The sequence below is a fragment of the Cydia splendana genome, chromosome 9, assembly GCF_910591565.1.
Source record: "Cydia splendana chromosome 9, ilCydSple1.2, whole genome shotgun sequence".
Classification (NCBI taxonomy): domain Eukaryota; kingdom Metazoa; phylum Arthropoda; class Insecta; order Lepidoptera; family Tortricidae; genus Cydia; species Cydia splendana.
In genome coordinates this window covers 16,303,578-16,327,650 of record NC_085968.1, presented here as the reverse complement: position 1 = coordinate 16,327,650, position 24,073 = coordinate 16,303,578, and the positions used below count along the sequence as shown (strand labels likewise).

Sequence of the window (24,073 nt, the reverse complement as noted above, 5' to 3'; positions counted from 1 at the left end):
CGTAATCATCCCTTAAGCGAGTATGAATGAAGTGGTGTAGGTATGTACAGTCACCTGCAATAATATGTTACTCTTCGAAGGCCGCAAAAATATGTGACACGCTCTTATGGCTCTACAAATAAGAGCGTGTCACATATTTTTGCTGCCTTCGTTGTGTAACATATTATTGCAGGTGACTGTACTAATAAAAGTACTTACTTGTATTACTATGCAAACGAAGTCTTGGGTAAAACTACATAGTTTTAACCCCTTCCTTCATGTAATAAAAAATAATTTGTTTATATTTGAACTTTAATAGCTGTCAATAGAGTTGAATATTATAACTGTCACAAATGGTTGCATATGCGCTAAAGGGTTAACATAATATACAATTTACGAGTATGTACATCCTATTTCAACATCATATCTAACAACCGCTATAAAACCTAAACTGCCCGTTTTCTCGGCCTAAGGATTTTATTAACCTTGAAAGTCGTAAAAGATAAAAGGATATACAAGATGCAGACTTGGACCCGGTGTTTGCACAAACAGAATAAACAATCTGTTTTGTAACGGTTGTCTTATGGCTCCTCTACACGATGGGCCAACGCCGGCCACTTCAAGGGACGCATTTATGCGTTAGAGGGACCAAGTGATATGGCTATCTCATTCTACCGCATGGCTGCGTCCCTTGGAGTGGCCGGCGCTGGCCCATCGTGTAGAGGAGCCATTACATGGTCCCCATTCCAAACCTCACATTACGCTGGTAGGTAGGTATTTGCAAAATGTCCTTCGGAGGAACCGCTGTATTTGCAGAGGAGATAAAAGCTTTAGGTGTATCTTTTTTACGACCTTCCGCTGTTTCGATGTTTTTGAAACAAGATAGATTATTGTAGGGTAAAAGCTCCAATTGTCAGCCTTTCCTACCTATTTTTGGATGTAATCAGTAAAGTTTTTATAACTTTCACTTAACAAGTACAAATATTACACACAGTGCATTAGGGGTTATAAATAATAATAATATTTATTTCGAGAAACATGACTCATACAATTTTTTAGTATACAGTATTATAAATTCTTATGTCTAATGTTAGTACATACTTAATTAATTAAACGTAATACATAGATTATATGATAGATATATATGCGCCATTTTTTATTTGGAGTGTCACGTGGTATTTTACAGGACATAAGCAGCCACATTGTTATTTCTTTTTGAAGTTTTTGGACTGCCTTACATAATTAATACTTGAACTCGTGTATTTTGAGTCACTCGCGCGACATATTTTGGAGAGCCTATCGGCGCGATTCGGGAAATTAATTAGAGATTAACTAGATACGATATAGTAAAGATATGTGACGTCCCATGAGTAAAGGGACCTTATGGCGGTTGGAGCTAATGTGTTATTAACGCCGCTTTAATATTATTGCGGCGCTATGCGACGTAAGCGCCAGCCGCCATAAGGTACCTTTTGCCGTGGAACGTCACATATCTTTACTATTTCATGTCTAGTGAACCTCTAATTCATTTCCCGTATCGCGGCGCCAGCCGCCATAAGGTACCTTTTGCCGTGGAACGTCACATATCTTTACTATTTCATGTCTAGTGAATCTCTAATTCATTTCCCGAATCGAGCCGTAAATCTCTAGTCTAGCCTATATTTAGAGTCTATAACTCCATTTTCAGGCACTAACAGTGCATTACCGTGTCTGAAATCAATTTAATATAAAATAAATTCCCAGTCTGATAAAAAACAAAATTTGAAAGTGGATAACAGATAAAAAGCTCCTTTAATTGGATAACATAAAAATATATTTTTTTAATAACTAATGTATATATAATCAGCCACGCCAGTAAGTCACGTGTTGAGATTATTTACATAAAATCCTACAATAACGTACGCTACACAATAACATAGTAAATTAACTTCAGTCGCTCTTGATATTCGCTTTTCCCACTATCTCTACATATATTAATGTCATGAATATCCTCACAGTTTCAAAAATGTAATCAAAAGGAACAAATAATTTCATTTTATTACGATTCTTATTCAACAGAATGCTCAATAGCCAGCGACTGACAATTTTAAATCGCCTTTATTCATAAAAGCGATCGCGATAAGGGAATGAAATGAAGCTGCAGATCAATGCAGTATTATCAAGCACGTCACTATCGACGTGCCGCCCAATGTTGCCAGATCTCCTGATTTTCCAGGATATCTCCTGAATTCGGGATGTATCTCCTGATCTCCTGATAATATCATAAATGCGAAAATAACACTGTCTGTCTGTTACCTCTTCACGCTTAAACCGCAGAACCGAATCAATATGTAATTTAGTATGGCGATATATGCATCCCGGCGAAGAATACACTTAGTATAGTTTTTACAACTCATCATCGTTATTGTCATTACACACAGACGAATTCGCAGGCAAAAGCTAGTAATAGATAAACGTTAAATTTAATTATTTTATTCCATTACGCTGCGGCAAGTTATACAGAAGACCGAAGAGAATAACTTGCCATTATGCTTAGCGTTTGTGGACTATGAGAAAGCCTTCGATTCGGTGGAAACCTGGGCGGTGCTTGAGTCTCTTCAGCGATGCCATATTGACTATCGGTACATCGAAGTGTTGAAGTGTTTGTATGTATAGTAACGCCACCATGTCGGTCCGAGTACAGGAGCAGAGCACGAAGGCGATTCCATTGCGAAGAGGCGTAAGGCAGGGAGACGTTATCCCTCCAAAACTGTTTACTGCCGTAATGGAAGACGCATCGTAAGGACTTGGCATCAACATCAACGGCGAATACATCACTCACCTTCGGTTTGCCGACGATATCGTAGTCATGGCAAAGTCGATGGAGGAACTCAGCATGATGCTCGATGACCTCAACAGAGTTTCACAACGGGTGGGCTTGAAAATGAACATGGACAAGACGAAACTTATGTCAAATGCCAATGTTGTGCCCATCCCAGTCTCTGTTGGGAACTCGGTACTCGAAGTTGTTGACTCGTACATCTACCTAGGACAAGTAGTCCAATTAGGTAGGTCCAACTTCGAGGAAGAGGTCAACCGCCGAATCCAACTCGGTTGGGCAGCGTTCGGGAAACTACGCAATGTCTTTTCGTCCGACATACCTCAGTACCTCAAGACGAAAGTCTTTATTCAATGTGTGTTACCAGTGACGACTTACAGCTCCGAAACGTGGTCTTTCACTATCGGCCTCATCTCAAAACTCAAAGTCGCTCAACGAGCTACGGAGAGGGCTATGCTCGGAGTTTCTCTACGTGATCGAATCAGAAATGAGGAGATCCATAGACGAACTAAAGTCACCGACATAGCCCACCGGATAAGCAAGCTGAAGTGGCAATGGGCAGGCCACATTGCACGTGTTAGATAAATGAATATTTTTTTGATATTAATACTCAAAATTAATAGTCAATATAATATAAGAGAGCCTAGGAAAATACCTCTTACAAGCTGTACTGTCGATCTGCTCAGGATCGCAAATAAAAGAAGGACAGAAATTGAACGAGGATTCTTGTGGTAGGTCTTTGAACCTGTAGAGAACACCTTTTAGCCAAGCTAATATGATGAATAGCGCAACCAAAGGAGCAAAACTATTGTTTTTCACCTGAACTATATCACCATATAGACTTGTTTAAATCGTATAAAACTGTAAATAACTGTACCTACTATTGCGGGCATTACAGGGTGTCATGGTCAGGGTGTCATAAGATAAATAAAATAATAAACAGATGTAATGGAAAATAAAACTGTTTTATTCAAGTAAATAATCCAATTTATTCTCCTTATCATCAACAACTAATAAATACAATCACTATTTGTTTATAATTCAGTAAGAGATGATTTAATTAATTAATCTATCTAATTAATCAAGTAAGTACATGATTATTATCATAATTACCAACATAGTATTTACTTAACTTTCAATATTCCTTTGGCTAGATTAACTCAGTGCTGCAGCGCAAAGCAGAATGATCAATAATGGATCGGTCGGTCCCTTTTATACCCATTTCTACCTGGCAACTGGATGATCATGCCACTTGTCATTCGATAAGTGACGTCACAGAAGTAGTTTCTCATGTACCTCGTTCATTTATCGAATTATGCAGAGTAAAACTATTGGAACATCTTTTCAATAAACTCCGTTATACATAATTATTAATCAGTAATATTAATACAAAATATAATCACTTCAAATTAGGTTTCAAATCTTATTAGTAGGTTAACTTAACCCGTGTTTCTCTTATCAACCGTGGTTTCGTATAGTACCCACCATAGTCTAATAAAACATGGTCGTCTCTTCCCAGAGTGACACAACACAAGCCTACGTCACAATAACATTGCCACTTTATATAGCGCTATTGCATATTTATATATAGCGCTGTCGCATGATGACGTAGGCTTGTGTCAGTCACGTGGTCGGAAGAGAGTACCAGGCGGAGTATATTATTATACCATGGTACCCACATAAATCACAAATTCTGCAAAATTCACGTGATATGTTAAGTGTTTAAGAGTGATTCTCAAGAAAGTGGCATCGACAGGTTAAAATAATGAAAAAAAATTTTTGTTTTTTTTTTACTTTTAAGAATGAAAAACAATGACATACAATAACCTATACATTGAACACAGGTTAAAGTTAAGCTTAACCTGTGTTCAATGTATAGGTTATTGTATGTCTTGAAAATAACTTCTTAATTTTCCGTTCCCTTTTGAAAATTTGGGGTACTTGAAGTGGTAAAACATAATAATTTTTCATTATTAAAAGTAAAAAATACAAAAAAAAAATTTTCATTATCTTTAACCTGTCGATGCCACTTTCTTGAGAATCACTCCAATAGAGTGATTCTTGATGTGGTGAGGAAGATTTTAAGTGTAGAATTTATGAAGGTTTTGTGTAACCCGTGCGAAGCGGGGCGGATCGCTAGTACGAGTATAAGTTACAGTGGGTTTATAATTTAATACTTAGTTAAGGCAAATTCATGTACCTACTATTTAAAAGCAAAAGGAGGCATTTTTGCCAACCCTTGCCTATTTTCAGTGAATTGCAACATTTATATCGGGGTTTGATTCTAGCTTATTCATGCGAATATTTTCGGGAGCGGTATTCCCTCGGTACCTACATCACTATGTGCCCCGGGCGGCATCGGCACCGGCCCAATAATGAAACTTGTTTGTTTATCTCTCACCACATCCCTTGCACGCGAATTCGGCTACGCTACCGACCGAACAACATATATATCGAACAAGAACAACAACAACGGCGTAACACAACACACTTTACACACACATCCGACTTTATTCTTTCCTGGGCACCATCTGCATAATGCTCGAAAAAATAGCGGTTAGCTCGGTCACTGAACCAAGCGATTATGAGGAAAAAACTTTCCATATGTATCGAATTAAACTACTGGCCCTCCTGGTGCCTTTGCAGAGTTGTATCCAAAAATACCGTTTTATGCACGCACATACCGCTATGGCACTCTTAACCCCGAACCCGTGAAATATTTTAATGGAAATCCTTTTTTTGCGCGGGTATTGTTTTTCCTTGTACCGTCATAAGGGTTAATCTGCAAAGAGAAGCACATGATTGTACCATTTGTACCCATGTAGCCAGAGTGGTGTTATAAATTACAAGTGTATATTAAAAGAAGGTTGAAAAAATATTTTATAATAACAAGAATAAGAACTATAAAAATAAAAGTAATTTTGAATCATAACAAGTATAATGTTGGATATCACTTATATTATACAACCCACTTTGAGCATCTTCACTTTTCATTTCATTCCAAGATGTATGAAAGCAAGTTAAGGTCAAAAGCTCAAAGTCAATCAGCTGGAGAGTAAATAAGGACGAGCCTGCTCCATATAAGGACCATGGGATTATCAATATGTTTAGCGATAGCAAGCGTTACTTGTTGTTATATATTCCTTACCTGTTGACTACTACTACCTACAATTACCTACATAGATATCGCTAGTATATAGTTCGTTTTTTTTAGCATTAGAAAGAAGGTAATCGATCTTGACATGTCTTTTAATTGGAGAACGCTTTATTAACATCAGTAACTGTTACTTATGAAAGCAGAAGAATATAAATGATCGTATTAGATTGATAATTGTTACATATTTGCCGTGACTTATTTTTAAAACGTGTTTTTCAATAAAAATACACTTCAAGATTGTTTACCTTATTTCTAATGCTAAAAAACAACGGGTTGCACTCCGGGAGTGCCGACAGAAGTGAAAACTCAATGACTAGTCCAAAATGTCTGCAGCACTATGTATAATTGACCCATCCTCCTTTCTATTGAAAAACTTTAGTTCCGAAATTGCTGGTCAGTGAGCTTGTTTAAAATTCGAAATTCAAATTTGTAGCGTTAATTGTTTAAAATTCGAATAGAAATTGTAAAGTTACCTTGCAGACCTCGCATCTAAATATATTTGGTCATGATGTTTTGAGTTTTTTTCACCAGTACTAGAGTTCACTTTTATTAGCGATTTTATCAAGATGTAGCTTTATTGAATTATATTTGAGTGATATAAAGTTAGAATGTAACTGTGAGATCCTCGTATTTCATCCCGTACAAGATTAGAACCTTTTTCATGTAATGTCATTGAGTTTTTCTTTATTGATTTAAATGCCATCTAAATGAGTGGCCATCTAAACCTTACGGTCACGTGATCGCCTTACGCTGTCTCGAGTTTATCATTTTTTCCCCACCTCAAAAAGTGCCCAGCGCCGCTAAAGAAGTTTTCACTTCAAAAAAGAACTATAGGTACTGTAGCGCTACTTGTCAGCCCAGCGTTTAATGACAGATCCCGGGTAGCGGGAAGGTATTGCGCCTGTTTTGATGACAGTTTGCCATATATTATGGGTAATGGGTATACTTGATAATATGATGCAATTACAAATATGTTAGCGTCATCTGTCTATAAGTTAATTCACTTATCAAATTATCATAGACATACGATACGGCCATTAAAACAAATCGTGGCCTGTCACCTAAATCTGCCGAAGTATACCTACCAGCATGCAGGCATCTATGTACACAGGCAAGTATATTATATATTCAGCCTAGTTTGGGGCTTACCAGACACCTCCTGTGCATGTACTGTGTTCCCATTTTTTTTAGCCTACTTTGGTATCTGTGTTCCCAATTATTATCAATAAATTATTCTTATTCTTAAGTATGCGCTGTACTTATATGCGTAATGCTATAAGGGCACATTTTGAAGGTTCCCGTTCGTTAAAACTAACACACACAGTATATATGTGTGTGTGATGTCATGATGTGACAAAAATGTTGAAGACTGAACGAATGAAATGGTTTTTATGTTAGACCCCACTCTATGATATTAAAAAGTTACTTTTAATATGCAGTGAGTAGAATGCGATTTTACGCATTACGGAGTTTTTATCAAAAAAATACCAACCTATTGCTTATTTGAGCTACCGTATATGCTACCGTAAAAACCCTTTTTAAGTGAAAACGTGTTTTCCCAGTTAAAACTATTCAAAATTAATGTCCGTTTAAACTAGTTTTAACTAGGGAAAACGCGCTTTCACTAGTTATAACTAGTTTTCACGGTTTTCCATCAGAGTCCTAAAATAGGTGCGGTATATTTAGTAATTTAATGCAAACGTTAGATAAAATACAGAGTTTAGTGCTGTATGTGATTGTATGGTCCTTTTGCGTGGTTATTTTCAAAACATGAATGCCGGTATCGTATGCCAGCATATATGTACCTGTATTCCTACTTAAGTCATTATTAAGTAATTTTAAACTGAAAACGAGTAATCGAACGAGCGAGCGAAGCGAACGAAGTTCTTACATTCGACTTGGGACATGCGGCCAGTTCAGATTATGGGATCCACGAGGAATCGAGGGAACTCCTCAAATCTTAAAGGCATGCGTATAGAGATTTTTTTATTTTCATCAGAAAATCAAGCATTTTCATTAAAAACTGTCGCATTTGATGAAGTAGAACTGCTGATGATGATCAGAACGGAACTCTTCAACGACGCATAGTTCACGTTTGGCGATTTGTCCTCTTCGTTATGTTTGCTAAGCAAGTTAAGTTTTTGAGCCACATTTTTGTCAAGCTCGAGGTCTGATGATGGTATCCATGAGGAATCGAGGGAACTCCTCAAATCTTAAAGGCATGCGTATAGAGATTTGTGTGTTTTCATCAGAAAATCAAGAATTTACATTAAAAACTGTCGCATTTCATGAAGTGGAACTGCTGATGATGATCAGAACAGAACTCTTCAATGACTACACGTTTGGAGATTTCGAATTTTCAATTTTGACGGAGCTGGCCCTGGAGCCAAACCTGATCTGGATCCGGGCTCTTATCTGGACCTGAACCCGGACCTGGACCCGGACTTGGACCTGGACTTGGACATGGACCAAGACCTAGACCTGGACCTCGACTTGGAACTGGTCTTGGACCCGGAACTGGACCCGGACCCGGACTCGGACCTTAACGCGGAAAACCACTGATACCTAAGCTAAATAAACCACTATGAATGTCGGACTCCAGCGGGCATTTTCGTGGCATGTCAGAATGATAGGTAAGGTTCGCAAATCAATCAATTGCAATACATAGATATGCAAATTAACAAATAAAGCAAATCTTTCTATTGATTAGAAGGCACTCTACCAACAAATATAAGTATGAACAACAGTCATAATGACGCATGTCAGCAATTTATTTGTTTTTTAAGTGGCCACTTCAGTGGGCTATCAGTCATCACTTCAAAGAGTATTTACACATTAAAGATGAATAAATGATAACGGGTAACTAATTTAATTAACTATGTTACAAATATAATGTACCTAATTATAATACTCGTAAGTTAAGATTTTTTTGTAAACCTTTTTTTGCCCTCTAACTGCCCCCTATAGTCCGACGTTTGACTATGATTGATTACCTACCATAAAATGTAGATATAAAGTATAATGATGCCAAACTTACTAGCCCCTCCCGCTCAAACCCCCGTACACCGCATCGCACGCGCCGTTAAGTGGGTTAGGTTAGGTTTGAACTGCGATCCTCACAGAACGGAAAAAAAGTGGGTTAGGTTAGGTTAGAACTGCGAGCCTTACAGAAACGAAATGCTACTAGAATAGTGGTTTTGGTTAGGTTCGAACTGCAATCCTCACAGAACCGAACTGCTATCAGAGAAGTGGGTTCGTGAGGCTAAAACTGCGACCCTTACAAAAACGAAATGCTACCTACTAGAAAAGTGGGTGGTTTTACCTCCTTTTCTACATAGTGCACCATCTACGTACAATAATCTTTCACCGGCCCACATAGAACTCGGTTTTTTTTTTCTTGAAAATTATTTTCTACTTTTTTATGTCGAACTATATGAGTAAGTAGGTGCAGCAAAGTCAATCGCTCTATATAATTTTTGGCAAACCGCGAGTTCTCAGTTCGGGGCTACTAGTTGATTTCAACTCTCCCGGCCATATTTCTTTCACGATAACGGTGAGCGACTACAGGCCACAAAAAAACTATCAGTAATGCCAAATAAGGAAACTAATTTATTCATCGCTACAAGCGGTCCAGTCCACACAAATATCCGTTTAATCGTGGTTCAATAGAACTATTTATTATAATAATGTGGAATTAGAAGGAGGTAGATGGCCGTTTCGGATACCTACACATATTAAGTTAGAGTTTGAGATATAAGATAAAACCACGAGATAAAAGTAGACGCAATATTGCATAAATCGTGCTAACTACTTGTATTTTTTGTAGATGTCAATGTCTAAAGCTCTTGCTATAAATTTTAACACGGATATTTTGCCTCGAATATTCCGATCTAGATTTAGTGTCGAACATCGGCAGAAGATGGGAAAAACTCGTCGGTGCGCGGCATGGCATTTGAAAAAAAAAGAACTGAAGTTTTGACCAAGCTTTATTAACTACCTACATCCACCTATCACGAATGTTTTGTGGTCGGCTTAGATGTAAATTTCTCGAGTAACTCAAAGCTGATTTAAACTGTTAAGAGGTTTATTTAAAAGACTTCATTGACATGTACTAATTCACAAGCTGCTCGTGCGTTTAATACAATGTTCTATAAGGATTCGAACAGGATTCTATAAAGTTTTAATTATGTCTTAAATTCGTGTTGCACAGAAGCAGCGTAATGAAGCCAAGTTTCAAGCGTCTTCCAGGACCAACTCAGTAGCAGCTATTCAACTATTCAGCTTTTGGGAAAACTTGGTTTTAACACTAAGTAGTTTATGGCTTATAAAAACATGCGGTCACACTTATTTCAAGCCAGCACTTTAACCTCTAGCGTCCCAGGGTCCTAATACTAGTACAAACGACCTCCAATGAAATTTAAATCATTATTAAATAGACAGAAAGATGATTTTGTTTTGTTTCTTTTAATTTTAAAACTACATATATTAAATCATCTATAATTAGGTACCATTGCTTCTAATTTTTCTTGTATGGTGAGCCGCTAGATAGAAGTTAAATCTTACAGTTAATTAGGAATGGATACAACATACGAGTATACTAAGCTATAGTTACTAGTTATTGGGTGGACTTTAATATATTACTGGCATCCCTCACTCGTTAATTTTTTCACATAACAGCCTGTCTTAATTCCGCGATTACCTGTTTCGTAGTCGCTCTATGCTCGATAATAAGTTTACCGATTGGTGCGTACTCTTCGCTGGCATTCCATAGGGAGGAGTGCTTTAAAAGTAAATAAAAATACAAAAAAAAAAAAACATTTTTGTTAACCTTAACCTGTCGATGTCACTTTTTTGAGAATCACACATTTATTTTCAGGAATTTTGCGACAAAATTCCCAATTTTACGTAAATTATGGGCTTTTAACACTTTTGTCATCTTAACTCACGTCGTACACACCAAAAACAGCTTTCAATGTGAATAGTGAGCTTTCAAGTACCTACGTGTAAACTGTTTTCATTTGTTATAAGATTACTAGATTTGGCATACTAATGTTCGTTAATAAAGACTATACAATATGAAACTATTATAGGCCTATATTCGTAATCGTATCACGTATAGGAATGTGAAGTACGTGCTTCCGGATAAAAAAAAAGGATCCTTCAATAAGGATCAAGCAGTTGATTTTCATATCTCGTCTCAAACGGCCTCTTAAATCGTGGTGTCAGCAGTACTGTCGAAAGTATTAATTTATGACCCATTTCGTACCTTGTCACAGTGACAATCAATATGAAAATCGGTAGAGACCTCATACTATAGTTACTGTGACAAGGTACAAAATGGGTAATAAATTAAAACTTTTGACTGTACTTCACTACCCTTTAATGGACTTTAAAATGTAAAAGCTAAATCGGATGTTAATTGTGCTGATACAGGATTTACGTGCGGCTTTAATTTAAGGATTCGGACTCACGCACACTAATGCGGCTCGTGTCATTGTCGCGACACTCACACGCGGCGCAGAGGCTTCGCCGCCGAAAACACCTACACGCGAACACACCTATATGCCAAATATGTTGCGGTATTCGACGTTAACGTAAGAGGTAATATAAGAGGCGCATCTTCGAGTTTGCACAATTTAGTTTGAAAAGCCGGCCGCTTGAGAGCGGGTCTTGAGCGAATTAGTCGTGCTAAGCCGGCGCGTGGAGGCTTTGTATTGTGGGGCGGGACTCGCCGGGACTGCAGAGGCCTAAAGGGCCGAACCCAGGCCATGGGGCCGGGACCGATCATTTATTTATTGGTAAGTTTTCAATTAAAATTATTCTTATGCTCAAAGCATACTTATAATAACATTAATAACAATCTAAAATAGCAAAAGTTTCTGAACATTTCACGGAAAGATGAATTATTTTTCAAACTTTCTTAGAAGTTAAATTGAGTAATTATATTAAAGAGAATTTGAATCATGAATTATGAGCAAATTCAGTGTTAAGTACTGCAAAACTTTTCAGCACAATTCATTTATAAATAGGTAATTTAATTTTACAGAAAGAGCCCTATTGTTGTTGCTTAGTAACTTTGTACAAGATAAAACTTTTAATAGAATACTAATAATTATTATTATATTATAAATTACATCACGACTATAACATAAATGTTGATTTGAAGGAGCGAGATTTGTACTGAGCTATCAACATTGTGTTACGGCCCGATTCGAACTTTAAGATACGTCAAATGTTACATATTGATTAGATAATATATATTATGTCAATGTCAAAAATGGACGTACCTTCAAACAAAAACGTCACTTGACACTGGCATATCTAATCCATATCGTATCTTAATGTTCGAATCGGGTCGATAGATTTTTAGCGCCAGCATTTTGATCTATTTTATACTTTCAAAACTAAGACAAGTTTGTATAAGTTCACGTGTAGATCAAACTCAAATGAGTTTGTCAGAAATTTATCCGTGAATTCAGCAAATTACCTTACACTTCATTTGCGTGAATGTACGTTAAAGGGTAGGAAAGGATGGCTACGAGGGTTGGGTAATCAGTACTATCACTGGCTTATCGCGCGTCAACCCGGACTATGTGCGAGATGGAAACTTTAACTGAGACAATTCGGTGACCAATATTGCTCGTATGAAAAGTTTACGGATTCACCTCTTTCTACACGTGCGAGAAAAGTCGGGAAAACATGGGGAAAAACGGTTTTTCTCAGGAAAGTTAACTCACTAGGTCAATTAGGTAAGAGCGTCAAAAATATCACTAATGTCCATGTCAAAATTAAGTTCTATGTATTTTATTTTATAATTTATAGGTACCGATACCGACCTAAATGTAATATTGAAACAGAAAAATATGAATGTATCAATCTGTGATATCATTTTGTTACTCATTTTTCATTTCCAGGATCTAGTCCCCTTTCGCGCCTCTTAGGTATCGTGTTAAACTCTGGCACTCGATTGGAAAATAAGTTTTTGGCAAAAATTTCATTTTTGGTACAAGCTTTTATCGCTGACTGTACTTTTCTTACGACAGACAACTAATACTCATCGAGACAATTCTAAAAACCCCTAACACAATTTGGTTGCGTTGTTTCATCACAGAGTTCCTATGGCCACCTCCTGTCTCCATCATCAGATCAGCTCGATGGTACCATAATATTGCATTGTCATCCGATTTATACATGCATGCAAAATTTCAGCTCAATCGGAAACCGGGAAGTGGATCAAATTTAACTTGCAAGATTCCATTACATAGTTACATACAGGTCGACCTAATAAAAGCTTGTTAAGGCCACCTCCTGTCTCCATCATCAGATCAGCTCGATGGTACCATAATATTGCATTGTCATCCGATTTATACATGCATGCAAATTTTCAGCTCAATCGGAAACCGAGAAGTGGATCAAATTTAACTTGCAAGATTTCATTACATAGTTACATACAGGTCGACCTAATAAAAGCTTGTTAATGATGGTCCTTATTTTATTGTCGGTGTATGAAAAACAAGTACTTAAGTCACTGAGTTGTTTCAAATTCGCCTAAATCACCTAAATAAATGAGTAAATGTAAATCTTCCCAACTAGGGAACAAATCAAATTAATAGTGCTTTCTGGTTGCGTCAAGTGCAATTAGAAATATAAATTACAAATATAAATTAAATATTTTATTGGTCTGTAGGATACAATATTTCATCCTGCTGGACTTATTTCAATTCACAAGGTCACAGGCATTGTCTACAGCAGCAATTACTGTCAACGCAAAAATTCGGGCCTGAGACAGGGCTTTCAGTCTGAAACTGAAACTGACGTTTGGTTGATTTGAGGTCTCGCTATTTGAAGCAAGTTTATTTTTAGGCGACCGGCAAGGTCAATTAAGACTAAAACAAGCATCACATAGTAATAGCTATATGTATAATGAGATGAAATGATGCAAACCCGTAGATATTCAAAGTTAAATATTTTAATAAAGAAAATACAAATACATACAAATTATTTATTTACTGAAATAGAAAAATAGCAGCGTTACAGTTGCGCTGACTCCCACACAATACAATAATATTATATTACGGTGACATAGGCAGAATGACTGTGACATGGAACAAGAATCAAAAGTATAAAGATTTTACAAATAATATGTACAAAAGAGGTTAAAAGAGTAGGGTAAAAGAGGAAGCGCTGGTAGCCTAGCGGTAAGAGCGAGCGACTTTCAATCCGGAGGTCGCGGGTTCAAACCCCGGTTCGTACCAATGAGTTCGGAACTTATGTACGAAATATCATTTGATATTTACCAGTCGCTTTTCGGTGAAGGAAAACATCGTGAGGAAACCGGACTAATCCCAATAAGGCCTAGTTACCCAGAGGTAGTACCCAGAGGGGTTGGAAGGTCAGATGGCAGTCGCTTTCGTAAAAACTAGTGCCTACGCCAATTCTTGGGATTAGTTGCAAAGCGGACCCCAGGCTCCCATGAGCCGTGGCAAAATGCCGGGACAACGCGAGGAAGAAGAAGAAGATGTACAAAAGAGGTTGCATGCCAGCCAGTCGCCAACAACACATAGGTTGGCGATATAATAAATAATCGCTTATGGATACTTAGGAGAGAAACAAATACCTCAACTATGTACTTTAACCTTTGGTACCTATGCTTAGGAGCACATTTACTCCTTAAATATTCAACTTAAACATGTATTTATTATGCTTGCTATAACTGGTATCGTCTTGGGTCGTCCCATTCGTTTTTCGTCAAGTTCTTAAATTAGTCCTATTCTGCTTTCGTCACTCATTCTACATTGAAAGCCACCGACGATTGTGACGAATGTAGAATGAGTGACGAAAGCAGAATAGGACTAATTTAAGAACTTGACGAAAAACGAATGGGACGGCCCAAAACGATACCCTATAAATACCTATTAAATGACAATTTTTTGAGAGCATACGAAAGGTTAATACATGCGACCACCATACTTTAAATACATACCTAAAATCAACAAATTTGTATTATTTACCTGCAAATAACCAGAAACATTCCTTACGTTCTGATTTGACTTCTGAATATTGAAAATTTTATATAATCAAGATTAAATGCTTAGCCAAAAGCTCAAATAAAGAAAATTGCAATTGGATAGAACCAATTTCTGTCACCCCTTCTTAGGGCGCAACCGCAAATCGCTAAATCGAGTTTTTCCTCTTGGGGTGCAAAAGGCATTCAAACGATCTATTCCTTACCATAATGCTTACAATGTGTTGGTTTTCTCACATAATCGTCGCGTGGTATTCGTTAGGGATATTTCATGCCTACCACAAAGAAGCATTCTTGTAATAAGCATGAAAAGGGCGAAGCGGCAAACATTTATTTCTGGCTTTTTTATTTGACTGATTTAGGCACCGGAAAGAACGGCAAAGATTCTGCCTTTGAGTAAAAATACTGAAAGTTAACCTTTCGAAATTATTATAATTTCTCGTATTATGCGACGCGTTTAAAAAAACAACAAAGGATAAATCATGATTAAGAAGAAAATTTGACGGATTTCCAATTGCCCAAGGGTGAAACGGAAATCTTTTTAAATACGCTTTGCTTCGCCTTTGCACTGAAATATTTATGGAATGAGCGATGATCGCGATCGTTAAAGCGGAGTCTTAATCACCTTTAAACTTTAGTATAGGTATCTTGCAACTCACTTCTAGTAGATATAGATTGCATATTGTTTGTCTAATCCAGCCTCAGGTTTGACCAGTTGTTTTGGTAAGAGTCCTAAGTAAACATACGCTCGTCTGCCTTTGATTGGGCAATATCTTAGCATTGCACAACTTAGACAGTCAAACTCCGAACGAAGACGATCAAATCAAAGTTACACCAGTTAGTTAAAAATAAGGGGAAAAAACGTGGCAATAAAAACAAAAAACGGTCACTGGGTTTTTTAATTTAATGGATAGAGTTCATCAACCTCTGTCTCTCTCTCTCTCTTAGCTACTTATATTACCTAGTAATAAAAATAAAAATTACTAATAGTATTTTATCGTGATTTCGTCTTTAACGAGACATGTTTTTATTTTACATATCGCACAAATTATCTCTGTTATAACTAAAATATCACCACATTACTAGACGTTTGAAATTACATTACCTATATTTTCAGCATATTCGAGCAGATAATTTGCATTAATGATCATTAAATACTTATAGTTAATTAAGTGACGACACCGTGTATAAGTGGTTTCTACATAACATGCACATTCAATGAATTAACAGTAGGCATTATATGACATCAGAACTATTCATAGTTACTTAAATATAACCACTTGGATATTGTAATAAAAATACACAATTACAAATTTACTAGGTACATCCATAATAAAGTCGTCGATATCATCTCTGCCTCTAGAAACATTTCAAATGATTTATAACCAAGCCTCTTGATGGATCGAATTGTATCATCAGGATCGCTACCGTTCATTATTTCTTGCCATTTCTTTATGCTAACTAAGCCCAATATTTTGACCATCATCAATCATGGTATTGTCTAGTTTCTTGCACTGATATCCTACCGCGATACCCCACTGAAGTTGAACGCCCTCTAAGTATTGTCGCAGTAACCACCTCTTCAGAGAATGACATCAACATTGTGCACTAAATCGGAAGGTTGTTTTTATAAGGGCCTCCCTTTTATGGCCTGGTCTGCTTCCCAGGTACAAGTAAGCTTTTTAATTTACTTTTTACGAGATGTTATCTTTCAATAAACCCGTATGCCACATAAAGAATTTGTTTTCTGTTACCTCATAATAACGGTTTCAATAAAATTATTCGTTAGTTCATTTTAAAGTGTACATACAGTAGGAAATATGTAGCCCTTCCTACTCAATAAGTCTAGTAATTACTATTGATATTTCATGCATCTAATGGTTATAAGACATAGGGTGACTGCTATAATTATTGGCCAATATAGAGTACTTAATTGACCACTCCTTACAAATCGGAAAGAAACAAGCCAATTGAAACCTTATTATTAAGAGTGGCCAATTACTATTATACTTACTGGCCAATAGCAGTCACCCTAGCAGAAAGCAACAGGATACACAAAGTCAAAGACAGGGAATCATGCAACCTAATAAGGGGTCCATATTTCAATTTAATCTACTTACCTTATTTATAAACTAATTTAACAATAACATATAATATGTGTTATTGTTAGTAGTTATATTATAACGTTTATTTACATCAACCTATGCTTCAACTAAAGTAACAACATACATTATTAGAAATGTAATATTATATTTTTTGCTTGTGAAATATGGAGTTTTAAGTAGTATTTTTAAAATAGGTACCTTGTCGTCAAGCGATGTGATAAAACGTAACCGTTTACAGGTGCTTCAGCATTCGCAATTAGGTTAAAAAGCATATTGGTGGCTTCATAGAATAGTCAATCCAGACATGGACTCCATTAAAGAAAACGTTACACTGGGGCTATTGTTTACATAACAAATGGCTCGACAGTGGAACATGACGCGTAGATTGACAAAGGCGTTCCGTTAAGACTTGCCGGCTAAACCCGCTGGTTCATACAAAATTTATGCATTGTTATATTTATGCACTCTATTGAGTCTGTGCGAAAAGAGAAGATTCTTGAAATGTATGGGGTCCAAATGGTCCAATACATTCTACGACTCTTCACTTTTCGCACAGACTCTACGATAGAGGCAAAAAAAGTTAAACCTCGAAACAGTCAGCGTCAATAGTAGCGGAAATAGAGATGTACCTCGACAGTTCGCGTTTAAAAGTATCTGTTACAGTTTAATTGTTTTACATATAGAGACATAATCTCTTTTTGTTGAGTTTTCAGAGCAGAGCATGGTCTGATACGCTTCTTTTGAAGCTGACTGTACCTTCGTAAGATCCGGACTTGACGGTTTTTTTTATCCTCATATCTAACTTCTACAACAGTTTTATTAACTGCTTTTTTATTCTAACTCAGGGAGGTCCTTTACTCTATTCAAAAAGTTCCGTATGCATTAACATTAAAAATCACGTCACCGCTTAATAAATAACAGATTAACATATTTTAAACATTAATAACATTATAAAATTAATTTTCCAAACTATTTGTGTGACTGTCGGCTTTGAGGAGGTCCGTCAAAAGATGAATGGGACTACGTAGCTAGTGACGTTGACTGTGACTCAGGGGACACTTCTTGCCGCTAGTTGCTAGGCTATTTTACTACAATGGAAAGCATTTAGGAACAAGTAAAAGCTGTACAACATATTGAATAAACAGTTAGACATTGTATAAACGGCAGATGATACAAAAGAATACTAAGATTTTTTTTTTCTTTTTACTATACTCGTGGAAGTAATATAACTTTTTAGAAGTCATATTCAGAAACGTTAAATACAATACTAATTTAATTTCAAAGCAAGGTAAGCATTCCCAGGCTAGTACTTTTGAGCAAACATTACTTTTCGTGGTGAGTAAATTTAATGTAGTATACACAAAAGAGAATACCTACCCACTTCATGAATTAAATTAATTTAAGAGAAAAAATAGGTACCAAAAGCTGACCCTGAGTTGAAGTTTGAAAACTTTATTTCAATAGATATTTAACCCAAAAATATTTAATTACTTAATTACTAATTATTATGTAGTAGTACATATATTCATTGTATATATTTTAATATTTTATTTGTGTATTGTAGATGTAGTTTATTATGTTTTTCAGTAGTTTGCAATAGATAGTTCCAAATTAAATTCGCTTACTTTTTTTCTTGCACCATTTTTATTACATCTCTGTTTAGCCCCATGGTTGACTGGTAGAGAATGCCTTTAGGCATTAAGTCCGCCATTTGTACATTTTATTTGTATTTTGTGCAATAAAGTTTAAATAAATAAACAAAAATAAATAGTTGTTTTTTTAATAAAGGTATTTGAATATAGCAGACACCAACTTAGCTTTGTATTTTTTGTGCCTGTTCGGGGGAACACGCTACAAGGCAAACTGCTGTATGTTATACGTTTTGCTGTAAGTAATGTTCAGCAAGTGTGAATTATGGTTCCAACATAGCGCATATTTCATAAGTATATTGCGACAGTATGTTATGACCCTAGAAATATAAATCAGAGAAAGTTTGTACTTATTTGTCAGTGTTTAAATATTATAAAAAAACATTTGGGGCATAATTTTACACTTACTGCGAATGGTCTCTCTTCCACTTAGAAATGGCACATATATTTGAATATAGCGTAGAATATAAGGCCAAGAAAAAATACTTGGATTATTAAAACGCAAATATTTAGAAAAATACTAAAGATGCAACGGATAGTTGTTTGGCCGGATACCGGATACCGGATATTCGGCCTGCCCATCGGCTGGATATCCGGTATCCGGCCGCCGAATATTCGGCCCGCAGAACTATACCTACATTTCGGTTTTCAGGTGCGCATTGTGCAGATTTTGACCTGTTTCGTAGTGAACGTTCGCGCGGACTCATTTCTAGGTTCGAAATGAGTGCGCATGTATGTCTGTGGAATGATTAAATTGTTTTAAAATAATAACGAGTACGATTGTGACCGTGACTGTTTCTTAAATCCAATTTTGTTTACTCCGAAATCAAGCAATGTTACTATCCGGTATCCGGCCGGATAGTAGGTCACGACTGGCATCCGACTAAGTATCTCTAAGCGTTAGTGAGATATTAGACCTGTGGTTAATATTATAAAATGTATGTTGCTTCATTTAGGCAGGCAGCAACGATTTCATCGCATAGTGTTAAGTAGTTGGAAGGAAGGTTAACAGGCGTAATTATTTACTTTGTATTTGTCATTGTCATTTGAACATTATTAGCAGCACATTGTTATACCCATAACATAACATGTCGTGCCTATGTCCTACCTAATGAGGCTGAATAACCCAATGTAATTTAATGGTAGAGAATGCCTTTTGGTATTAAAACCGCCATTTGTAAATTTTTACTACTTGTACAAGAGTAAAAAAAAATCCTATAATCACACCTTTCGAATAGTTAATATTTTACAATCATGCCTTAAGTAGTCACTTTAACAATTCATAAGGGTGGTATTCCACCTGTCCAATTTCTTTGTCCAATGTGTATTTCCGTCTCACATTTTTCTTAGTGAGAGAGTGAGACGCAATGCACATAAGGAAGTATGTCAAGAATTTAAAAATAAATTTACCGAAAACAATGTTAAATAACAGTAACAAGAATAACACCTGCAAGTTTATTGACTTAAGGGTTGTAAGGACATTGACATCAAAACATGTTGGGCGTATTAATATCAGTTCATGTCATTCATGCTTTGCTTATTGTCTTGTCAATCATACTTGGACCGGTCTACTTACGAACAAGCACTAGTTTCCCATTTACATGGCAGCGATTAACCAGTAAAATCATGATTATTAGGAGATAACGTAGTTATAAATACCCTTATTATTTTGTATGTGCACATCATACTTTATTTCTTGTCTGTTAGTACTATTTTACACTCTGTAACTTTCTAAATAATAAGAAAAAATTTAAAAAATCTACATATATATTTAAAACAATTAAATTTGAACAAAACTCTTATACACCTAATTTTTTACCATTTTGTCAGTTAGCATTTATCATGTTTCGGAAGTACCTATACCGACGGTATTTTAATGCTCGTTTTTATATACCTACTTAATAATAGCAAGTAGGTACCTAATATACACTGCGTGTATATTATTAGGTACTATAGTATTTTATAGTTTGGTTTAGTAATTAATCCTAGCATGGTATACACGCTCAATACAAGCACATTAGTATAAAATAAATAGGTAATACCTATGTGTAGAATTCCGTCATACGCGGAAACACTTAGTTAGTCTAACTAGCAAGTTTAGACTTCCGTTTTTTGGTACAAGTAGGTTTGACATAATGAAATGCGATGAACAAATCAAATTAGATAGGTACAAAGTAAAAAACGATCAATATTAAGTGTTTCAGACGTAGATTTTTTTTTATGTAAACTTTTTACATATTATGCCTGAGCTTTTAAGCCGCGTCCACAACGAGGAAACAAGGTCTATATTACAAATTTGTACCTATTCTAATATAGGTACATAATATTAAAATTATAAATTAATAACTAAAAAAAACCCTAACAACATAACTTATGTGACATTCGCGTTAGTACGATGAGCGTTAAAAGTTAACCATGATTAACTTTAACTACATTAACCATCAATAAGCGACATCCCGTAACATGTAGTAAAGTCTAGTAAGGAGGATTTTTTTTTAATTTCGTAGTGCATGGCGATTGGCCGTGAACGCGACATAAGGTTAAATATTGCGACAGCTAATCCGTCTTTGGTAATATTTGTAATTCCGTTAGTCCCAAAGTTCCAAAACTTGTGTTTTAAATCGTCCCTTACAAGCACAGTTGACAATGTTTAAGTACTCCCTTGGGCAATATTCCCAACTCGGAACGTCCAGGGATTAACTTTACGAAAAGACTAATAAAGAGTGCTTCAGTATCCCATTACGACTCAAATATCCTTCAAACAACAATAAAGAAATTTCAGAAACATCGTAACTAAAAAAAACCCTAACAACATAACTTATGTGACATTCGCGTTAGTACGATGAGCGTTAAAAGTTACCCATGATTAACTTTAACTACATTAACCATCAATAAGCGACATCCCGTAACATGTAGTAAAGTCTAGTAAGGAGGATTTTTTTTTAATTTCGTAGTGCATGGCGATTGGCCGTGAACGCGACATAAGGTTAAATATTGCGACAGCTAATCCGTCTTTGGTAATATTTGTAATTCCGTTAGTCCCAAAGTTCCAAAACTTGTGTTTTAAATCGTCTCTTACAAGCACAGTTGACAATGTTTAAGTACTCCCTTGGGCAATATTCCCAACTCGGAACGTCCAGGGATTAACTTTACGAAAAGACTAATAAAGAGTGCTTCAGTATCCCATTACGACTCAAATATCCTTCAAACAACAATAAAGAAATTTCAGAAACATCGCAAGTAGCATTTTCTATCTCGTACTCACTTTAATGCTTGCATACTAAAGTCCGATATCCGCTTGTGTTTGCAACCCAGAGAGGATTGGGATTGGGATCGTTGGTCGGGATTATTCCCGTCTCGTAATTATGTTTTGATGATTCTACCGAAGTACCACCAGTTGGGTTTAAGTGTAATTAAATAAAATATGCAGCCATTGATTCTGGTGGCATGTTTGAGGCGTTTAGGGTGAAGACCCTGGGGATCCGGAGCCCATTCTATATTCAGGGAGCTAGCGAAGCGTCTCATTGATGCTGCGGGTGACCAGAGGGCTGGTTCTTACCCTGCCCAGCGAATTGACATCGCATTGGCATTTGACCACGCTAACTTGGCAGTAATAATGCATGTATGGGATAGTATATAATTATGCATTCTTACTGCCAAAGTTTGTGCAAAGACCATACTCGACTTAGCATGAAACTATAAGGCGTGGTGGTCACATTTTTCCGTATAGGTGATAAAACAAAATTTGGGGAACCAGTATGACACAATAGTAATATAGGTACTGATTTATACATAAATTAATTGGTTTATTAGAAAACACAATACCCCTAATGATGGCGCCACTGGACGGTCGACGCACTTACTACTAGTAGTTACTAGTACTACTAGTTAGTTTACGATTCTTTCTACGGGGTTTTTCAACTTGGGTAGGTAAGTAGGTAATTTTGTCAACAATGTTATATATTAGGCAGGTATAAATTTAGATTATGTCATAAAATGTGGGCGCCAATGATGAAAAACGGTTTCAAATAATGTGATTTGAAGGACATCTCTAGAGTTACAAAAGAAATCCCTTTAGATTATGTAAATGAGTTCATACAAAACAGACCGGCGGACACTCAACTCTACCTTGTTTTCGCGTAATTGAAATCAGTTAATTATAATTAACATCGACAAACCGACGGATGTTATAAATAAAGTTGTTCGCACTGACTCATAGCTCTTTAGACGATGGGAGTGATACCGGTTTCCGAATGGCTGCTTGTAGCACAAATGCTAGAACGTTTAATGCCAATCATGAGCATTTTAGTTTGGTTTACCTAAAGGTTGAAGATGCGCCGCGTGGCACCAACGACCGGCCTGCGACTCTAACGATGATGTAAATATACCTACTCCGATGCGACTGCTCCGGCATTTCCAATAAACTATTCATTGAAATCTTGCGACGTGCCTGCATCACGTTTATTCATATTGTCATAATTATGTATTATAAAATTATTGCGTAACTTATGCGCTACCTTTTGACAAATTTGAACGATTTTTGTATTTCTTAAAAGAAAGAAACGACTTGAAGGTACATTTACATTAAGTTGTCGTTTGAATTTCAAAGCCAAAAACAGTAGTTTTTTTCCCCTCGAGGTCAACATGACCTCATAGTGGAATTTATAGTTGTATATTAAGTAAATTAAGTCTGTTGGTAGTGTTGGTGTTCTAACCGCTTCAGGGCTGCGCGTCATTCGGTGCATTTCTTAAACCAAGGGTTTTTTCTTCAGTAGAAAATATTACGATGCTGTAGATTATGTAAGAAGTGTAATACGTAACTGAAACGTTGAACTTGAATAGTATTTTCTATACCTGAACCCTAGTATTGTGTCACGTTACCTACCTTGTATGCTACTTAATATTAAGTAATACTTATTACATGATTTCTTATTCTTTAAGCATCAATATTATAATATTAGCTTCATAATAGTTGGCAAATGTATAAGACTGAGGAAATACCATTTGAATAATTAGGTTCGTGAGGCAATCTGTTCTTGTTCTCACGCGAGACATCGGGCGAAGCTCGATTTCTTTGCCCCATTCACCTATTACTAGGTCGAATTGTATTAGGTTCACAATGTAGGGGAGTCCGACAGTCGTATTACCCAGTGTTTGCCATCGGCGGACGTTATCGTGATCACCTTTCGCAACGCCGAACGTTTTCCACGACAACTGTACTCGCTGTTTGTATATTTGGAAATCCTAATTGCAGTTTTAATGAACCACTATATTTTAATGACTTGACAAGGACGATATCCGATTACCAATGTTAAATATTTGGATTTGATTTATGCAAAC

At 36.3% G+C, this 24,073-nt stretch overlaps 1 protein-coding gene across 1 annotated transcript in view; it reads left to right on the top strand.

Moving 5' to 3' along the window:
* Positions 1-11,380: 11,380 nt before the first annotated feature.
* LOC134793765 (collagen alpha-1(III) chain-like) overlaps positions 11,381-24,073 on the top strand; it is a 56,836-nt gene continuing 44,143 nt past the window's right edge. The window contains exon 1 of the mRNA XM_063765437.1: positions 11,381-11,752. Within this exon, the coding sequence (XP_063621507.1) occupies positions 11,723-11,752 (30 nt within the window). The 5' untranslated portion in view covers positions 11,381-11,722. The remainder of the gene's footprint in view (positions 11,753-24,073) is intronic.